Source organism: Meleagris gallopavo, chromosome 14 (assembly GCF_905368555.1).
Source record: "Meleagris gallopavo chromosome 14, MGAL_WU_HG_1.1, whole genome shotgun sequence".
NCBI classification, from domain to species: Eukaryota; Metazoa; Chordata; class Aves; order Galliformes; family Phasianidae; genus Meleagris; species Meleagris gallopavo.
The window spans coordinates 13,184,091-13,203,979 of record NC_139417.1 but is presented as its reverse complement, the minus strand read 5'-3'; the positions used below and the strand labels follow the sequence as shown (position 1 = coordinate 13,203,979).

Here is a 19,889-nt window from a genome sequence, read left to right as displayed (position 1 = left end):
TCAACAATCACCAACTCAGTGGAAAACTGAGTGAAACTGCCTGAGTGAAAATATCGAAAACCATTGGATTTGAACTCTAAGAAAGCAGAGACCTTTGTTCAATAGGTACAGCTCTTACAGCAGTAAATGCAGTCTCCAGCTGTGTCATCACTCTATTAAAACGTGCTGCTTTTCACTGCAAAGCCTGATTTCCACATTTCCACAGTAAGGGGATCCACCTCAGCACTTACGAGTGTCCAACTGCACAACCTTTCAGAAATAATACCTAATTACTCATCCTCAGACCCAAAGCTCTCTCAGAGGCTATCTGCAGGTCCTAGCTCCATCACGTCTCCATTCTTGCAAGCACAAGTGCCACAATCTCTTTCAGCACATGCCTGTAACTAAAAGAAAATGTGTGCTGTTTCATCACGTTCAGTTCAGCAGGATGCTCACCCTGCATCTGGCTCAAGCATGGGTCAGCAGCAAGTCGGATCAATTGGGAATTCATAATTTTATTTCTGTTGGCCAGCAAAGCATTGCCTGGTGCAGCCCCAAAGAGTGATTTCTGCAGAACCACTTGAAGCATACCCACATCATCCAGTCTTTGGCAGCAAATTCTTTAAGCTCATATTTAATTCATTCTGTGTGTTGTGTTGATTTGGCACTGATCTGTCTTCTTGAACATTACATTGTTGGATACCAAGTCAAATATTTTACAGAAGCTAAAATCAACACTATTTCCTTTATTAAGCAAAATTGTAATCTTGTTATAAAAAAAATGCAGTTAGTTTTAGGAGACCTATTCCTCATCAGCCCCCGTTGATGGGATTAATGGTATTATCGCTTACTATTTTTTAATTTCTGCAATTGTTCCTCATTGCTGGGATCCATTATCTCCCCAGGACCAAAGCTCAGCAGGCCTATAGATATCCAAATCACTCAGCTTTCCCTTAAATAGCACTTTTTCTTCTGCTGCTGTAATTTCGCTTGTTCCCCACAATCCATGTTAAAGCAGCATTAGCAGTCCTCGAAAAAGCAATGAGTTCTCTTAAAAACCCTTATATGCAAATTATTTAGATGGCTGATTTGGAGATGCTTCAGCAGTTATAACCATTGCTTACTGCCCCTCTGTACTTCTGCTGTTATGCAAATTGTTGTATCATCATCATCTGACGGGAATGCATCATTTGTGGTTGTTTTTCTCCCCAGGTTCAGAACAGGAATATTTGCTCATTAAAAACATTTGCCTTTCTGCATAATTATTGCCATTTCTATAATTTCAATTTGGTAGAAGTCCAAAGACATTATCTGACTTCCCTTCATTCCTACTATATTTTGAAGATCTTATTGCCCTTTTCTCTGTAGCCCATCCCTTGTATTCCTTTGCTTCCCTTATCTAATTTATCCCATTTCTAATTTCCAAATTACATTAATTGCAACTTTCTCCTTCTCTGTTTGTTTTCTGTTTGGATGCAAACATTGCTCCTTTCTTTGTTCCTCTGAGACTCATCTGATCTCCATACCCTTTTTCAGCAAACCCTCATCAACAGAGCATCCAGGGCTCTCAGGGGCACAAATGTGATATCCTATAGAGGCATTTCTGGATTTTCCTGAGTTCTGTTCACAGTTTGCTATGCTGGATAATTATTCCACACTGTGAAACCCAACAGACATGTGACTATCTGAGATTTTTTCCAGCATTCCACGATTATCACTCGATCTTGTGCTCCCAAAGGAACGGCCACTCCTCTGTCTCAGAGATGATTCTGCTCTGCCTGTCAGCATGAGGTCTGAGAGCAAAGGCTGTCTTGTTGGATATCACGTGTTTTTGCATTAGGTGACTGAAATCAGCTCTAGGGCTTCAGTGGGTGCTGACAGGTATGTAAGGATATGACATGCCGTAGCATTCATGATCACAGTACTGAGACAGCCACGTTTTACATGACAGCCCTATGGACCCATTTATGCCATCCATACACAAAGCTTAGAGATTTGCCCCAGGGAACCTCCAGGGCTGTCAAGCCCAGTCCCTGCTATCTGACTGAAACCACCTTACTATGATCTCCAGTGATTTTAGTGAGGAAATACTGCAAAACTATTTCACCCAAAGACTTTCTGACCATGATGTCCCTGTTCATTGCAGGAGAGTCAGACCAGATGACCTTTAAAGGTTCCTTTCAACTCTAATAATTTTATGATTCTAAGACATGTTGCCTCAGCCCTCATCCACTCAGCGCTGGAAATCTCAGTGCCTCCAGGCTGGGGCTGTTTCCTACTGGCCCTTCCAGGAGGATGCAGGACCAGTCAGTGCCACAGGTGCTCGCACTCATCTCTTCCAAGCCTGCAAATTATTGTTCAGGTTTGGCTGCTGGAGGCCTGAGCTGCAGGTAGGTCATGATGAAATTCATATGATGAAATCTCATGCGGCATCCCAAGATGCCAAATGCATAGCCTCAGCCTTCTCAAGACACAGCACTCTCTGCCAGCACCTGCCATTAACTTGCTAGGAAACTCCTATCAAAGTGAATTCCTGGCAACTAGCTACTGGCACTAACCCAGCTCTCCAATAACCCCACTTTGTGTTTGCTTCTTCATCCACTTCCAGGCAGGAGCTCCTCGCTCCTTCCTTTACTCCAACTTTTACTGCTGAACATGACACTATATGGTATGGGATATCCCTTTGGCCACTTTGGTCAGCTGTGCTGGCTCCTGTGCTTTTCTCAAATAATGAGGTCTCAATGCAAAATTCAGCACAAGTGGATAGCATGTGAGTTGGTTACACACCCTGTAGGTGATTTAATCAGAAGATGAAGGCCACCAAGCTATGAACACAACTCCCTCCTCTTTGATGGTGATGCTTTTCCTTGTATTTTGCTCAGACAGTTTCAAACAAATTGTATCAATTTCCTTCACGCTGCACTGTTTGAGGCTTTAAAAAAAAGCATACTGTGGTATGAGTAAATGGAGAGTAAACTGTTGTACTCCTGAGAAGCTTCAGGCTTCCAGAGTCTGGCTACCTACTTTGATAACTGCATGTTCCACACAGCAGCCAAATAAGTAGTTCTCTGCTAATTTACGTCACTTGGTTGTAATTAGTTTCTAGTAATTCTCTCATGCAAAGCTCCGTATAAATACAGAACGTAAAAATAGTCCCTTTTCTGGGAACTTGCAGTTCAAATGACACAGAAAGTAGTGCCATAGGAATGAATGCAGGACAGTGATAGGCCTTATCCATCAATAGTTAGCTACCAGATCAGGCTGATAGTAGATAAAATATGATTAATTCACAAGTAACAAGTCTGCTTATAATAAAATTGTTACATAAATACATGTTTAGTTAAGAAAGAAAAAGCATAGTTTGTGCTAATTTTACTTTATTGCTAAATACAAAAAGGGGTTCTGTTAAAGTAAAACCTTACTAGTATATTCCTCTTTTAGAGCAGTCCATGCATTTGTCAAGCATTGAGATTCTTGGCAATGCTGCTCTTTTCTGCTTAGACCAAAATCTTTGCTATGGACAACCACAGCTGCTCTGCAGCCAGCAATGCTGACTGTGCTCTCTCCAGTGCATGGCTGCCAGGTGAAGGGATGCTCATGGAACCCAGATGCCCGTGGTACCCAGGGCAGGGAAGCAGTCACATTTCCAAAGCACAGGTTACTGCACATATCTGTGGCATCAAGTTTCTTTCTAAGCTTTCTAAGCTCTTGTAGGAAGATATTTGTTGGACATTTTTCATTCTTCAAATCATCTTGGGATCTAAAATCTGCTTTTCTATAGAGAAACAGTAAGTGAAAGCATCTCCAGGAGCCCACTCACAGTGATGACCTCTATGATACACAGCAAAATTGATTATATGTACACTTACTTCCCTGCAGTTTCAGCAAGGCCAGCAGGTCAATCATATTAATATCAGATACTCTATTTTACTGGAGATTTCTTGCAGAAATAAATGTCAGCATGGCTGCAGTCCAGAAATGTAAAGAGTCGTTGAAGAAGTCAAACATAAATGGGTCAAATCTTGCGGTCTGACAAAGCTCTTTTTCCATCGACACACTTCACGCTATGGATAGAATATAGGATTTCCTTTATGGCTGGGAGAAATGTCTGATCAGACGAAGTATCCGAGCACAGCACAGAAACAAGTAAAATGCAGCAGATGTTGGAATGCAGTCCATCCCCCCTGACACTGAAGACCTTATTCTCCATCTCCATTAAGGACATGATCTCATGGGGGTGGAAAAGAGATGATCTTTGAGGTCCTTTTCAACCCAGGCCATTCTATGATCTCCTTTCATAGGCAAGGAGAGCACTCAGCACTGCTCAGACATGATGTGATAGACACATTTCAGACACCTGCTGTAAAATGAGAGGGACCACAGCCTGTAAGTTTCTGTTGTGCTGTGATCTCTGCAAGAGATGGTCCTCGTTCACAAGGACTGAGCAAATTAGGTGACAGATGGCTCATAGGGCACTTGCAGCAGCATTAGAGAGACACCCAGTTGCTGTCGTTGAGGTTTTCCATCAGTGCACATGGGCTGGAAACAGGGAAGTATGGTAGCTCAGGGGTTTCTTCTGCTCTGCTTTAGTGCCCCAAAACCTACCAATTGAATTCCACACTTACTGCAAAACCTGAAACCTCCAGGAGACTTTAAAGCTTGTGCAGTTTATTGAGGACACAGCATATGTTCAAACGCATGACTTCAAATATCATGATGATATGGATTAAGGTGGAAAGTGGAAAGAAGGAAAAGGCTCATGCTTCAGTGGTGCAGTCCTCTCACGCCCCAGCATTGTGCAGGCAGTGTGAATCTGAGCCTGTGCATCCCCAAACAGCTCGAGTACCTGATGCAAGCAGAGAAACAGCTGAGACACAAAGCTACTACTGTGTTTTTGTGATTGGCAACTGCTCCCAAAATTTTATGATTTGTTTACTTACATTCATCCCCATCAGTTTAAATTATGCTTCCAAATGATTTTAAAATGTTGGAAAAATTAAGTAGCTCAGCAAGGCAAGATTTATGATGTGGGTAGCATTATTAAACTTGCATCTCATACTTTTTAGCACCAGTTTTTCATAAGTTAATTAGCTAAAGCTTTCATGCACCAGGAACACTAACGAAGCTTCTAACATGCTGCAATCAAACACTTCTTTGTTAATACAGAGTAGTGCTTGGATTTACATTTAAAGACAACAAATGAAGAGCAGGGTCAGATCTTTGAAGAATATGCATTGTGCTGCATTTCCAGAGGCTGGCTTGTTCTCTGATCACTGTGTCCATGGATTATTCCTATAGGCCAGGTAAGCGTGCCCCTCTCTACCTGCAAATCACAGAGTCAGCCACAATTGCTCTTTTCCTGTGCGGGGCTCAAACCTGTCTGTGGACTCAGCTATTCCTATGAAGTGCCAAGTCACCATCTCCAAGTTCAACATCCAGTCCTGAGCAGCAGGGCCAGCTGTCTGAGCACAGCGTGGTAAGGCACAGCAAGTGGCATTCACTGTGATGTGCAGGAAAAAGGAGAGAAACAACAAAAATATATTTATATAGAGAAATGACAAGAAAAATGGCTCAGAACGAAACAGAAGCTCTCAGAAATAGGAGATGATACACTGGGAAGATACACGTTTTATGATTAAAAAAAAAAAAGAGAGAGAGAGGCAGAGATTGTAAATATCAGTGTTACAGGGAATATATTAAAGAAGAGCTCCCTGGGAAGGGAGCTGGGATGAAGTTCCACCACCAGGAGCAGGAGCAGCTCTCCTCAGACAGGAATTATCAGGGGATATCAGACAGCGTGAGGCAGTCAGCGTATGGATGCTGCTCTGTATGCTCTCAGAGGACTTGCTCAACTGCAGCAATATTTACCTAGTCACCCACTTTGTATTTCAGAGGGGAAAAGGGCAGCAAAAGTTAAGGAAAGAGGCCCTGTGAGAGCTTTCTATCTCTCACTGATCTGCAATCACAAGAATTTTAAGAGACGAGGGACAGACGGCTAGAAATAAACATGACACCTTTACTGGCTTATATATTTTTAGATAGCGAAACATGCCATCCCAGAGGTAGGAAAAATTATATAAAAGAAAGGTGCACTTGCAGTGCTGTAGTGCTTCACATAAAACAGGGCGAGGAAGTCAGGTGAGCATTCAGTGAACAATCCTGAGCTGAGCTCCTCAGGTACCTCAGTGTAATTTATTGCCTCTTTAGAGGTGGCTCAACTGAAGCCTGCACAAGTCTATGCAGGGGGAGTGTATGATGCTGTCAGCTCACAGAAAGTGGCGCAGTGAAACGGGAGCTAAACCGAGACGGAAGGCTGAAAATACAGCAGAAAATGTTTAATAGAGACAGTATTTAATAAGCTGTGTACATACACCAGCCTCCCCCGGGCTGGAGAGTTTTGCATCAGGACAGGAGATTGTGAACCAAGCCACTGTTGAAGTGCAGGCGTGTTCAATCAGGAATTATTGGGGAAGATTCAGAGATAAGCTGCAGTCAATCTTGAAAATCCATTCCCATCACTTGTGGCCAAAAAATATCTGATAGCACCTTCCGTTTTCAGCTTGGGCAGAGCCAGCACAGGACAGGGAAAGCCAGGCAGCTTCCTCCTCCTTTGTGGCAGGGTGTCCCTGCCCACATGCCCTGACACTCCTGCATGATCACAGAACAAAACATGCTCAGGTGACAAGAGCTCTGGCTTCTATGGGGACTGAGGAATCCACTGACAAATTTCTGCTGTTTATGTTTTTTTTCCAGCTCCTCATCTTCTCCTGCGCTTGGACCTATAGGGCTCTAGCTGATATTAGCTGATTTTATTCTTCCCAGCCATTTGAAATTCAACAAGCAGTTCTGCTTTGCTTCTCCTTTCTGCCATTGCTGCCTCCAGCAGCCTCCCAAAAGCCACGGAGAGGCTGTGAAGGAGCAGAGCTCCCAGCAGACCCAGTGCTGATGTTTCCACCTTGCTCCCAGCCCACCTGTGACCATGGCACCCCATTCATCGTCACCTCCAGCACAAAGAGCTGCCAGGGGAAGAAGCATACAGACCTGCTCCCTCCAGTCTACACACAGTAAAATGGCTGCAGTAAATCAGCTTGCCAGAGGTTATTCCAGAGAGGCCAATAAAGCAACGCCTGTTCAAACAGGCTGTCGTGCAGCCCTGCTCTTTGAAACCTGCTGTTTAGAAGAAACAAGCTCTGTCTCGATAGGCACAGTCCTAATGCAGAAATTCAGAAATGAAGCCTGGCTCTGCAAAACTGCCCCTGAAGTTTAGGACATGTTCTGAAGCAATGTGATAGATTGATATTCCGAAAGCAACAAGGTCCTGGGGTAGGAAATTCCCATTAAGACTGATGGGAATCTGGTGGGCATCTGGGAGACCCAGCATCTCTGTGGCTGCAAGCTGGGCTTCTCCTGAACCAAAACGTGCAGCCCCTAGGTAAGAGCAAGTGGGGAAAGACGTGTTAGCCCTGGGGGAGCTGAGCTGCTGCCCCTGTTCCACGATGTTCTATGATGTTACAGCATCACAGACCAGCAGCTGCGAACCACCTGCTGAAACAGGGTTTTTCTGTAGGACAAGCCATGCTCTGACAGTGGGCGGCGGTGGAAGCAGTTCAGCAGGTCCACAGTCTGAAAAACAATGCCCTGTGATGCTGACTAACTGTTGCAGCTTAATTTGCTGGTAAACATGATCCTTTCTGCTTCTGTGTAATATCTTTGCAGGCAGTGTTCAGGCCAAGCACCACTCAAGGTTAAGACAGCAAGATGCTCTCGTGAATCCCAGAAACCACAACACAGGAGAATGCCTTTTGTTAAGTGATCTGACCATTCACATTCTTTAGAAGTAGGATGTGAGTTATTTAAAATCAGTACTGTCCTCCGATCACTTGCTGTTATTATGTTCACCACAACATGCATTTAGAAATATTCATTTATGTGCATATATATGTGTATATACACAGTGCTTGACATCATCCCAGCATTGAGTTTCTTACAGAGGGAGAAAAATTTGCATCTCACCTGAAAGATGCTGCTCACAACAGAAGTATTTGCAGAGTAATGGGAAATGCTAACACTGCACAAAAGCTTGGAGGAGGTCCAAGTCAGTGCTTCAAAAACCTACATCAAAACTTGCAGTCCTGTTGCTGCTGCTGTGTGATATCATGTACAGAGATGTCGAATTACTTAGAAGGCTGAAATCTGTGCAGCTCAGCACCTTTCCTGTCAGTAAATTAGAGAATCAAAGTGAAATCAACCTCCTCTTAAGAGAGATTTCTGTGGCATAAAGAGCAACATTTTCCTCTGTTAATAGGCTTTTAAGAGAAAAATACACCCAGAATTTTCTTTCCCAGTCAGTAAACGTGCAGAATAAGCACAACTGGAGCATTCGCAGCACAGACCTGCGCTGCACTGCCCACAATATTCTCTTGCTCTGTGCAGACTTCAGCAGTTCTATCAGTCTGTGATGTTATCAGGGCTCTGTCCTGCTTTGGGCTGCATCTGCCGATGAGCCTGGAACAGCTGCATCTCATCCTGGCAGGCACATCCCCAGCTCAGGGTGGGTGGCTGCACAGGGATATTTAATAAGACAAAGCTTTCTGCTTCCTTCTGTCTGGAGAGCCTACAGCAGGAGGAGCAAAGTGTGAATAACTGAAAAATGTTGTTTTAGAGTTGGCAAAGAGGAATTCCTCACTGAAAACTTAACCAAATCCACCAATTCCTGAACAGCACCAGAGAGAACCTGAGCACTCTCCTCCCAGTGTGCCCTGGTGGGTCAAGATGCTCACTAACATCTTGGAAATAGGAAGGAGATACCTCCTCTTTCAAGGTGTGTGAACTTTCAGTCAGAAAAGCTACAATCTCTTTTGCTCTACAATCTCTTTTGCTCTTGCCAGCCCAGCCAAGCTCCTGGATGGAGCTGGGTGTTATTTGCATCTTGTCTGATGGCAACAGCAAAGTCCTTATGAGCAGCATCCGGTCTGCCTGCCAAGTCTGAGCTGGTCCTTTGCTGAATTTATAGCAGATAACTTTCCAAGCGCTGCGAGCCACAGCCGTGCCACCAGCGTGGATGCTCTGCAGCATGGGAGTGGTGTATCTCCAGGAAGCACACGAGCAGCCGGCTGGAATTTGTTGTCGAATTGTTGATATGTAAGCAGGGAGCATGCTGTGCATTTAAATCACTTTCACACTAAATTTGGAACAGAAATCATTAAATATTTATTGTGTGCCTAAAATACAGCTCGAGCGTCCTACTTACTGATATTACATATTAATTCACATAGATTTTGCACCACAGATAATGCATTTATTTAAAAGTGGTGACTCTGAGGCATTCCTTATGATTGTGCTGTTTAATAAGAAGTGAGATTCGTGCCCCCATAGGAGCTCCATCTCGTCAGTTCTATAAACCTGAGGAAGTGATTCGTGCAAAGTGAGATTCAAGGGTTCATAATTACTGGGAAAAAAGCTTTAGCTGAAAGTTCTTAGTGATCCTTTGCAAACCAGTAAAATCAGCCCTTCCAAAATAAAAACATCCCAAAGCCTATAAGAAATGATCAGTTATTTCCTTAACGGTGGGAGGATGTGCATTCAGAGAAGCAATCACTCAGCCAGAGTGTAATTGCTACACATCGATTACTACCTTCTCCAGTTGCTCTCCTGAAAGGTGAAGACCAGCAGAAAAACTACTGCAGGAAAGTTAAAACTAAGCAAATACACCTTGACTTGCAGCCACCCTGGGGATCTCAACCAGGCACTGAATGACAGCAGCAATCCACGCCAGGTTTTGCAGGAGCCCTATGCATGCTGGAATAGATCAACTGCAATTATTTCCAGGCTCTGGGCTAGCAGAGTAGAGTGCATTTAATAGAGCTCCTTGTTCCTCCTACTGCAATAAGACTCAGTCATTTTTAATTACAGACGCCTCAAAAGCTGGGAGCCAGCGCTGACTGGGCAGCAAAATATTGTTCAATCTGCTCACTGGTGTTTGGAAAGGATTTTGGTGCTAAACCTGTCACAGATGTGATGCTGCCAGTCTGGTCAGAAAGTGGAGATAAGCAGCTCGCTGATGGATTTTGCTGAGTAGCTGCAGATATCGAGTCTGCCCTCTTTCAGGAACTGCTGGGTGAGGCTAATTTGGTGTTACTTATTTTAACACCAGGTGTAACAAACCTCTGAAGTGGCTGCAAAAACCCAGGGCCAAGTGCCTGGATGTGCTGTGTCCCAGCAGGAATGGGCGCTGCCCCAGCCTCAGCAGCAGGGCACAGGGCCAGGACATGCAGCATATCTCTACCTCCTCTTGCCTCATGCTATCAGAGAATGCAACCTCTTCTCCTCTGCCATGACGTGCCTCTCATCTCCCTTTATCCCCTCTCTCCTGGTGCTGGCTGCCGCAGGAGCTCTCCTTTCCTTGCAGATGCTCCTCAGGTCTAGAGAGCAGCACACAGCACCCTCAAAGGGGAAGGTTTCTGAGAGGAGAAACACAGGCAAACAGCATCTCAGGAGACGTTCTGAGAGGCTGGCATGCTTTCCCAAAGCATCTTCAAACACATGACCCATAAATAGATTAGGAGGTGACCTCATTGCAAGCCCCAGTTTCCTGGCAGCACGGTGTGGGGCACACCACTCTCCTCCCCAGCAGGCAGCTGCACAGAGCAGGATGCAGATAACTCACCTGCCTTGTGATCTGAGGAAATGGATTTGCTAATCCCTGCTGCTGCCTGCCCTCACATCCAGAGGCTTTATGGGGACAAGTTACGAAGTCACTCAAGAGCTTTTGGGCTGTGGGGATGCTGCAACATACCAAGGGTGCTCAGCACTAGCTACACCAGAAGTCTCACAAAGAGGACAGGTGGCTTGTAGCAGCAACTCCCTGGCTACAAAGGCCATCAGTGCTGTCCCTAAGGTCCCCTTCCAGCACAAGTCTACGGTGAAGCAGTTGTATCATGAGCCACCTGCCCCACCGTGAAGGAGATGGGAGGCTGCCCTTTGGGATAACAACTTGCAAAAGATAGGCAAAATATACCGCCCGTTTTGTAAATCAGGGAGCCCTTTGCCGTAACGATCCAAGCACAGGGCAGGGAGGGAGCTGAGTGAATCTAACAGCATGAAGAATGCTGAGATGCAGCTGGGGCCAGTGCAAGAGCCAGGCATGCCACTGCCACAGCCAGTCTGCTGTGCTACCTTCCCCATCACACATCACTGTGTTGAGAGCTTGAGCAAGGCCAGCATCTTCTCTGCCCTTACCTGCTCCTGCTGCAGCCAGCAGGCCAATGTAAATATTAGCTGAGTGTGCACGAAGGGGTGAAAAGAGCACTGTTTTAAGCCCTTCTGTTTGGGAGGCACAGTAATCTATATAACGCTGTTACCAAGAAACGGGGATTGTTTTCTGTTCTATTTTAGGAAACCGTGAAACAACCGGAGCCTCAGCCATACCAGGATTTCTCTTTCCCTCCTGTAAATTAGCATTAGTACCAAGCAGCAGTGTTTCACTGTGGCTTTCTGTAGCTGCAGACCAGACTCTATTTATGCCTGAACCAAGGACGTGCTGCTCTCACTGCTCTGTAATGTACCCAGCTGCAAAAAGCACATCTTCCAGGTCCCCACTGCGAGCACCCAAGGACATCACAGCAAGTCCTCAGGAAGATGTAGTAAATGAAGCCCTCATTTACTACCTGTAGCACAGCATAAGCAAGGCTGGCCCTCAGCAGCTCTTCTTCTTCAGCTGTTGCTGAATTTTCCCATTTGAATGAGCCGAGAGATCTTTTGATCTTTCTGTATTTAGGCAGACTTTCGGCCATCTCTTTTGGCTCTTTGTTCTCCCTCCCATGTCACCTGCTACTATACAAAATCCAGACTTGCATCACAAAACTGCAATTCCAAAACGAGAGGCTCAGCTGAGCAAACATTTACTCCGAGTTTTGACAGCATACTGCCAAAGGGCCATGGCCATGGTGAGCTACAGCCAGAACAAACGCTCACAGATGTGTGACTCCTGGACTTGCCATGAGCAGCAGCCCACAGGCGATGTCTGACTGCTCACGGGCTGGCACTGGGCAGCACCATGCCCATGTCCTCACCACCTGAAATCAGCTCATCCTGCATCCCACCAAGGCCCCTCACACCTTGCAGCATTTTCAGATTGGCATCCTGCAGGCATAAAGGCACTTTTGTCTGAAAACATCGGAGCTGGACAGGAGGTAGCAGTGCATGAGGTGCATAGCTGCAGCCATTAGATGCACCCAGCAGCAACAGCACGCCTTGCTTTCCAGTCCCACTGTTATATGCAGTGCAGGGGACTTCATGTGCCCGAAGAGGACTGCTGTTGATGTAATAAACTGCACAAGGGATGCACTTTCCTCTCTTTTCTCTCCTAGACCATCTCCATAACTTGCTGCAGTTGGCGCATGCACGTTTTACAAAGGTGCTAACTGCTTCCAGCTTTCATAAACACACAGGCTCAGCTCTGTAACAGAGATTAATAAAAGGAGAGCGGGTTTGTTTGTTTTTCATGCAAATATGAGCCTCCCTGTGGGAGCCATTCAGTTAAGCTCTCCCAAGTGGTACCTATAAATGAAGTTTACTCTTTTGGAGGGCTTCTTCCACACCGTTCTGTCCTGCCAGCCTGAGTTCAAAGGCAGTAAGTGGCAGTGCCACGAACACAGGCACGGTCTTTGCAATGCTGAGGCCTTGGCTTCAGCTCTGCTTTTCTTTACAGTCATTTCCACAAATCATTACCTACACAGATTCCTCCCATCTAATGGGGATAAATGGAGAGGAATACAAATTCTACAGCAGTGATTTCTTCTAGTATCAGCAGGCTCTTCCATTTCACGCTGTACAAAATGGAAATAAATTTGAAACATTCACAAAATACTTCAAATATCCTTCAGCCTGTGATGCTTCCAATATCAGAGGCCACTTGATATCCCCAGGCTCCAGCCATGAGAGGTGTGCAGCATTATTTCCTCCTGGGATGATGTTGGTACTTCCAAGTGCATCTGCATTTGCTGTTCCCTGTTTGTCCTGTAATCAGGAGCAGGCACAGAGTTCAGGTATTTCCACACAGGGTGCATTTCCTCTTACTGGAAGATGCAAGAGAGATGGAAATGTAGGCACTTTGGAAATCATTAGGCAATTATTCTGGAAAGTGTTTCAGAAGAAGCAATTAATTCATGATGCTGGGAACAAATAGATAGGGGCAGATCTGGAGCCTGCTGTGAAGTGAGAGGCTGGAAAGAGCCATGGGTTTTGCAGCTCTGTTGCATCTTGAAAGCAAACTGCCCAATATTCTGCATCCTTTTAGCCCAAACCATGTCCTGGACAAACAGAAATGCACACCAGTATAATATCAGAAATGGCTTAGCTAATGCTCTCATTTGTCTATATTAACCCACTCATAATGGGTAATTACACAATTACCCACAATGAAATATTTTCACTGGAAGTTACACACACATAATTTCCATGATGGCTCCACTCATGTTGTTCTCTTCCTGTCTGATGCAGACAACGGTGCCTATTGTGAGGCTGCTTGTTGGCTCATGCAGCATGTCTCCAGCCATGCTTTTTGATGCAAAATTTGGGATTTCCATGCCATTTGTATTTTTAACAGGGGACCTTATAGCTCCCTTTGAGGGAAACGGTCCTCATGTCACCCTTGCAGCAATGGAGCTAGAGATGGGGTGCAGATTAGGATCTCCCAAATTCCCAAATCCACCTTAGCTCCTGCAAAAATGTCAAAAAGATGAGTGCAGTGAGGCCAACACTGAAAGATTTGAAAGTCCTACTCCTTATATCGCCATCAAAGGGGATACTTCCTGCAATTGGCACTGCTATAGTTGTGCTGCTTTGTAGCAGGATGCCAACAGCTGTGACTTGGAGGTGTTTCAGAGAGAGTTGGGCATGTACAGATCTCTGGATAACAATGCCTGATGGCATTTGGAAACAGAAAGTAAGAGGGCTGAGAGTTTCTGACTTTGTTCTTTCCTTTATATCAGAAAAAAAAACATTGATGCTGAATGCTCAGATGCAACAACCAGGACAATTGCTGTAAGGGGCATGTGTCCCTGCTTTGCTGGGCCAGCAGCACTTCCCATGAACCTTACCTAATGCTTGCCTGATGTCTAGCCAGACCCTGTCAAGCATATCTAATTTCAAAATTATCCAGTGAGCAAAATCTCACCCACTAAAAGATAAATATAATTCTGAAAGCTCCCAAAGAAGAACATTTTTGGAAGGAGGAAGGGAAGCAATTGTGTGTATCTATTTTGCATCAATTAATTTAAGAAATCATTTCAGACAATCTGTCAGAAGAGTCAATCTGTCTCTGTAGAAAGATAGGCACTGTCTGTGATGTTCCTACCAGCAAAAGTTGCTTCTGTCACTTCCAGCTGCTTTTATTCCCAATGATTCCATTTCTTCTCAGTACTTCCAGCCACTGAACCAGACCAAAACTCACTACTGAAAGAAAACCTTTCATTAAAAAATGGTCCAATTTTCCTCTAATCATCTTATTTTCATTGCTGTCATGTCTGGGATAGGGAAGACACAGAGATGCAGCTCTCAAACATCTACTCCCAAAACTATGAGGGAGTGCAGCCATGGGAAGAAATGCCTTCATTCTCTAATACAAGAATCAGCATTTTTTTCTAGAAAATCCCCAAGTCTTGTTGTGGAATTACATGTACCATTATAGACACCGGTACCATTAATTCTGTTTGCTTTGTTTTGTTTTGTTTTGTTTCAGTTAGCACAACTGGACTCAAAGCAATAAGAGATTTTTTGATGGATAGTATATATAAAAAAAGCATAATTAAAAAAAATAAAAGAACTTTGCAAAGGAGGAGATCCTTGAGATGTTCTTGTCATCGTATTAGTGATGTAAGAGCCCAGGAGCCAAGCAAAATGCCTCATGGCCAAGAATCAGCGTTTGCCTCCTCTGAGAAGTGACAGCCATTTACCAACATGTGGAACAGGTGGTGGCTGTTTTGACATTTCCAGTGGAAGCACTACTAATTAAGCAGAAAAAGAAACAAACTTTGAAAGCAACCACCCACCACAAACACGCATGTATAAGCAAACAAAGCCTCAATCAGATCTGGAAAGCACCAAAAATTGAAGTATCAAACACACGCGGCGTCTTCACTGATTCATCCCCAAAAGCTGCTCCCGGAAATCTGTCCAGTTCTTCAAATCATAGAATCGTAATGGTTGGAAAAGATCTCGCAGATCAAGTCCAACTGTGGACCAGTCCTCACCGTGCCCATTAATCACGTCCCTCAGTGCTAATTAGCGATTCGGGTCGGATGGGGCTCTGGGCAGACTGATCTAGGAGGGTGTAACCAGCCCACCAACCCAATCACTCTGTCATAGAATCACAGAAGCACCAAGGCTGGAAAAGACCTTCAGCATCATTTACGAGCGTATGATCTGCGCGACCTTGCGTGCCGGCCATGGGGACGCTGCGAGGTGTGTGGCTGTGTGGCTGTGGAGGCACTGCGGTGCCGGTGTATGGCCGTGAGGACGCTGTGGTGTCAGCGTGCGGCCGTGGGGACGCGCACAACGCGGCCTCCTTTCGGCCCCCCTGAGATAAGCGCCATGGCGGCGGCCGCGCCTCGCCGGCCCCCAGCGGGCATGCGCAACGGGGCCTCCGGCGCGCTCCCTCCCTCGCGGCGCTCCCGCCTCTCCTCTCCTCTCCTTTCCGCTCCGAGCCGTGCAGCACCGCGGCCAGCGCCCGCCGAGCCGTGCGCGCGGCGCGGGGAGGGGCGGGGCCGGCCGAGGGCGGGGCGGCGCGGGGACGCGCGCGGGCGCGGCGGCGAGCGGAGCCGGGCAGAGCCGCGCCGCGCCGTGCCGAGCTAGCCCTAGCTCCGGCCTCGACAGCCGAGATGCTGGACCCGTCGTCCAGCGAGGAGGAGTCGGAGGAGCTGGTGGAGGAGGAGAGCGGCAAGGAGCCGCTGGCTCCCGCCGCCGCTCGCCTCTCGCCCAGCCGCCCCGGCGAGAGCCCCGGCCCCGGCCCCGGAGGCGGCGGTGGCGGCGGCGGAGGGCTGCAGCCGGGCGGGCGCGCCGGGGGAGCGGCTCGGCCCGCCAGTCCCAGCCCGTCGGTGGCCAGCGAGAAGGAGAAGGATGAGCTGGAGCGGCTGCAGCGCGAGGAGGAGGAGAGGAAGAGGAAGCTGCAGCTCTACGTCTTCGTCATGCGCTGCATCGCCTACCCCTTCAACGCCAAGCAGCCCACCGACATGGCCCGCCGGCAGCAGAAGGTACCGCGGTGCTGCCCTGCCCTCCCCGTCCTCCTGCCCTCCTGCGCCCTTCGCGGCGCTGTGCCCTCGCCGCCCTCCTGCCCCGCAGCTCTCCTTGCCGCCCCCTGCCCGCTCCCGGTCCCGACGCCCCCCGGCGCCCCAAGGGCAGTCCCGGCGCGGGGCACCTTGGCCCCGTATGGGCCCCGTCCCGGTGGCGGCTCCGCTGCCGCCCAGGCACCGCTCCTGGTTATGCAATATGGGAATTGGGGATGTCCGGGATTTTGGCCAGCTGGAGGTTGTTGAAAGGAGACAAATAGCGTTTATGGCGTGCGCCTTGTCCTCCTGCAAAAGGAGTCTGCAAGTTTGCGCTTACTGCAAAGTTCCTTTCTCTGGGAGTTGACTTAAGGAGTTGCAGAGCCTCCTTCCAACTTCTCCCAGCGTGTTCTCCCCAGTTCCTTGGCAAAGCGTAACAGCAGGGCTTTGCCACAGAACAGCTGCCGCGATATCCTCCCTGCGTGTGTCACAGTGGCAGCCGGCTGTGCCAGGAGCCCCTCATCTGGGCACTGGTGCTGACACAGGGCTGGCTGTGCTCACCAGCATAGACACGAAGTTTCTGCAGCACAGGGATGCAGACATATCCCAGCAAACACAGCCCACTCTCCTTCATGGTGGGACACAGCTCGGGGTTGGACGGCTGTTATTTATTCCTGGTTTTAGCTGAGTTTCATAGATGGCCTTTGTAGTCTTGATAGCATACTGCCTCCACAAATGACCTTTATACCCAGGGAGACTCCTGGATGTATCGATGGGAATGACATTCATTCAGCTCTGCTACACCAGAGGACTATTATTAGTCATTGCAACATACGGAGGTAGGGAAGTGTATCCGTTCTGCACGTAAAGGCAGTATAGGACAATCTGGTGCTGCTGGAAGGCTGATGATCTGCTTTGTGAGAAGGAAGCATGTGGCTGAAGATAAGACAAGGCTTAGAGAGTTTTTGATGCGTGTTTTTTGCTCACAACTCTTTTTTCAGCAAGTTGTGGATTTTCAAAGTCGTCTTGACTTTTGTTTCCTACCTAACTTCTTCATGTTAGGAGAATGTAATGGAGTTTATGTAATTCCTCGTCTTGAAGGAATCCGAGCAAACAAACCCAGCAGCTGTTCCTCACGTGAAAGTGAACTGAGGACAGAACTGAGTTTTTCCAAAAGCAGCATCTGTTGGTGTGGGGATGTGAGGCTGGAAAGAAGGGTGAGACACAGCTGTGAGGTCAGTGCTGCGCTGTGCAGAGACAGGAGGGGGTAGGAGACAGGGAGGGATGTGCAGGTGGAACAAAGAAATGGGAAAATTGATGACCTGGCAGCAGACTCAAAGGAATAGAGAAGGTGTGTAGGACATGGGGAGAAAATAATCTATTCTGTGTGATGTGTGGGAAATATGCTCGGCTTCTTTATAAATACAGCTCAAATAGATGTCTCGCAGGCGCTTAGCATCTCCCCACAAACTTGGTCCTTAAATGGAATTTGGAAAGCTAAATTTAACTTGACAACACATGTCAAACTGAATTCACCCTTTTAAAGGTGATTTCACTCTGGGTTTTCTTCTCTTGTATGTTCCCATATTCAGCTGTCACAGGTTCCTGGGAGTAAATCCTTGTCCGTGTTCCTAAGCCTGACTCGTGCTGAAATCATTCAGAGCACTGCCAGAGCTTCTTATGGGATCCATGTGATTGCTGCTTCTCTCTCTCTTTTGACTTTCCTGCCAAAACCCCATCCCTCCTTTCCCAGCCTGCAGGAGACCCCAGGGTGACACGTGTAGGACTCGTTCCCCCTTTAGCATGGAGTTTTTTTGGGGAGGTTCTGCTGGGTTTAGTCTTTGTAATGAGAACTTTGTGTATTGCTGCAAATCCAATAGCACTGCAAATAGCAGACTGCTGCATCCTGCTGAGCTACTTGGTGCTGCTGAGTCCACTTTGTAGCTTCCTTCTCCATCTCACTGATGGAAGAGAGGGCAGTTGGTTTCGTTGTAGGTGATGCAAATGCAACCAGGATGGAAATAGCAGCTTTGCTGCATATCACCCACTGGAGCTTGTTTGGGTCCTTGTGAAAGCCTGCAGGTGGTGTCAGGTGTGCTAGCAAAATAGCAAAGAACTTAAGCTTGTGCTCTGCTGGGCAGTGACTGATTTAAGCACTGTGCTTAGTGCAGAGCAGGTGTGTGGGGTCAAACTCTCTTAAACCTGTGACAGTGCATCTTTCAGTACAGCCTTTCTGCCATTTTGGCATGTGTACAGGTGCTGCAATGGTTAGGATCTTAGTAAAGTGAACACAGCCTTCTAAATAATCACGTATTTCTTCACTCTCCTGGGTTGAGTTGTTGCTCTCATCCTGTTTTTGCACAAGTTCTCTCTTCAAACCGCTGACGTGCTGTGAGTGGTGAGACTTACTGGGGGAGCTGGGATTGTGTGGTCAGGTGCTGCTCTGCTGGATCCAGGGAGCCCTCAGAGCTGTGGGGTTTGCAGCTCTGCAGCCAAGAGAAGAAAGCAGACTCTTGCTTTCTGTCTGTTCCTTCGTGGCTCCTTAGCAGCACAGAGAACAGAACACGAGTGTTGTGCTCAACGAATCATCTGGAATCCACAGAAAATGATTATTTTCAGTTAAAACACTTATCATTTATTTTGCCAGTGCCTTATCTTAATTTAATTCTAGCGGATATTAAGTATTTGCCATAGTTTGGCTATTTATGTGCTTGCAGCTGATTGAATCGGGAAGCAGGTAATTAAATAGGCTGGAAGCTTGGTCTTCGGCTGTTGTAAAACTTTGCAGCTCCTGATCTGGACCAGTGATTCAATTATTCAGTCTCTCAGGCCAGAGATGTTATGAACTGACAGAGAGGAGGACTCATCTGACCATGCAACCCCTGCTAAAGCCCATCGTTTGCAGAAAGTATAATTTACAGCCTTGCTCTGCGTAGTCTAGACACTCTACTCTCCCCAAAGCACTTTGCCTCTTGCACAGTTTGTAATTCCTTCTGACAAGTTATGAGTCACTCATGCTCAGTTCACCTAAGTGGGAAGTGGTCTGCAAGTCATTTCCATATGTATTTCTTTTGCTAGCTGAAGAAGTAATTAATTTTTAGTGTTTTTTAGTGCGGTTCAGCAATAGGAACCCAGGCATCACAGTGCTGGCACTAGCAATGTATGAATGCAACTCCTTGTTAGCTGCTGCCAGTACTTTAATCCAGAGGAGTACAAGGTAAGCATCCTGCTTACATTTAGTTATGTATGTGTGATTAATATGCAAAGCTTAATAGATATGGTATGATCAGTAAAGCTGTTGCTCAGTTGGTGTCAACAACAGTTCTGCCAGTGGCTTTGGCAGCACCAGGATTTCAGCCTCAGAGTGATCTCTGCTGTAGTATGTCTCCAAAAAATCTGGGTTAATTAGAACAATGAGTTCAGGAGAAGGGACCTGTCACCCAGGGGGATGGGTGGAACCCTGCCAGGTGGGTTTTGTTCCCAGCTCTCTTTCCTCCTGGGAATGGAGGTAGAAGGGAAGGTGGCCTCATTCCCTGCTCTAGGACAGCCTGGAGCACACAGGAGGGAAAGCAGAGCTTGGGAGACTGCCTCTACCTTGCCTGGCTGTTCTTCTGGGTCAGGTAGGCACTGTTATGAGCACCACCTGTA

The 19,889-nt window shown here is 46.9% G+C and overlaps 1 protein-coding gene across 5 annotated transcripts in view; it reads left to right on the top strand.

Annotated features, from left to right (window-relative positions):
- Positions 1–15,748: 15,748 nt before the first annotated feature.
- Positions 15,749–19,889, top strand: part of CADPS (calcium dependent secretion activator) — a 175,060-nt gene continuing 170,919 nt past the window's right edge. For 2 of the 5 annotated variants that reach the window (XM_085236221.1, XM_085236218.1), the window contains exon 1: positions 15,753–16,229. In XM_085236221.1, the coding sequence (XP_085092347.1) occupies positions 15,858–16,229 (372 nt within the window). In that variant the 5' untranslated portion in view covers positions 15,753–15,857. Of the gene's footprint in view, positions 16,230–19,889 lie in introns of all 5 variants that reach the window. The other 3 variants (XM_085236223.1, XM_085236220.1, XM_085236222.1) reach the window with 3 other exon arrangements.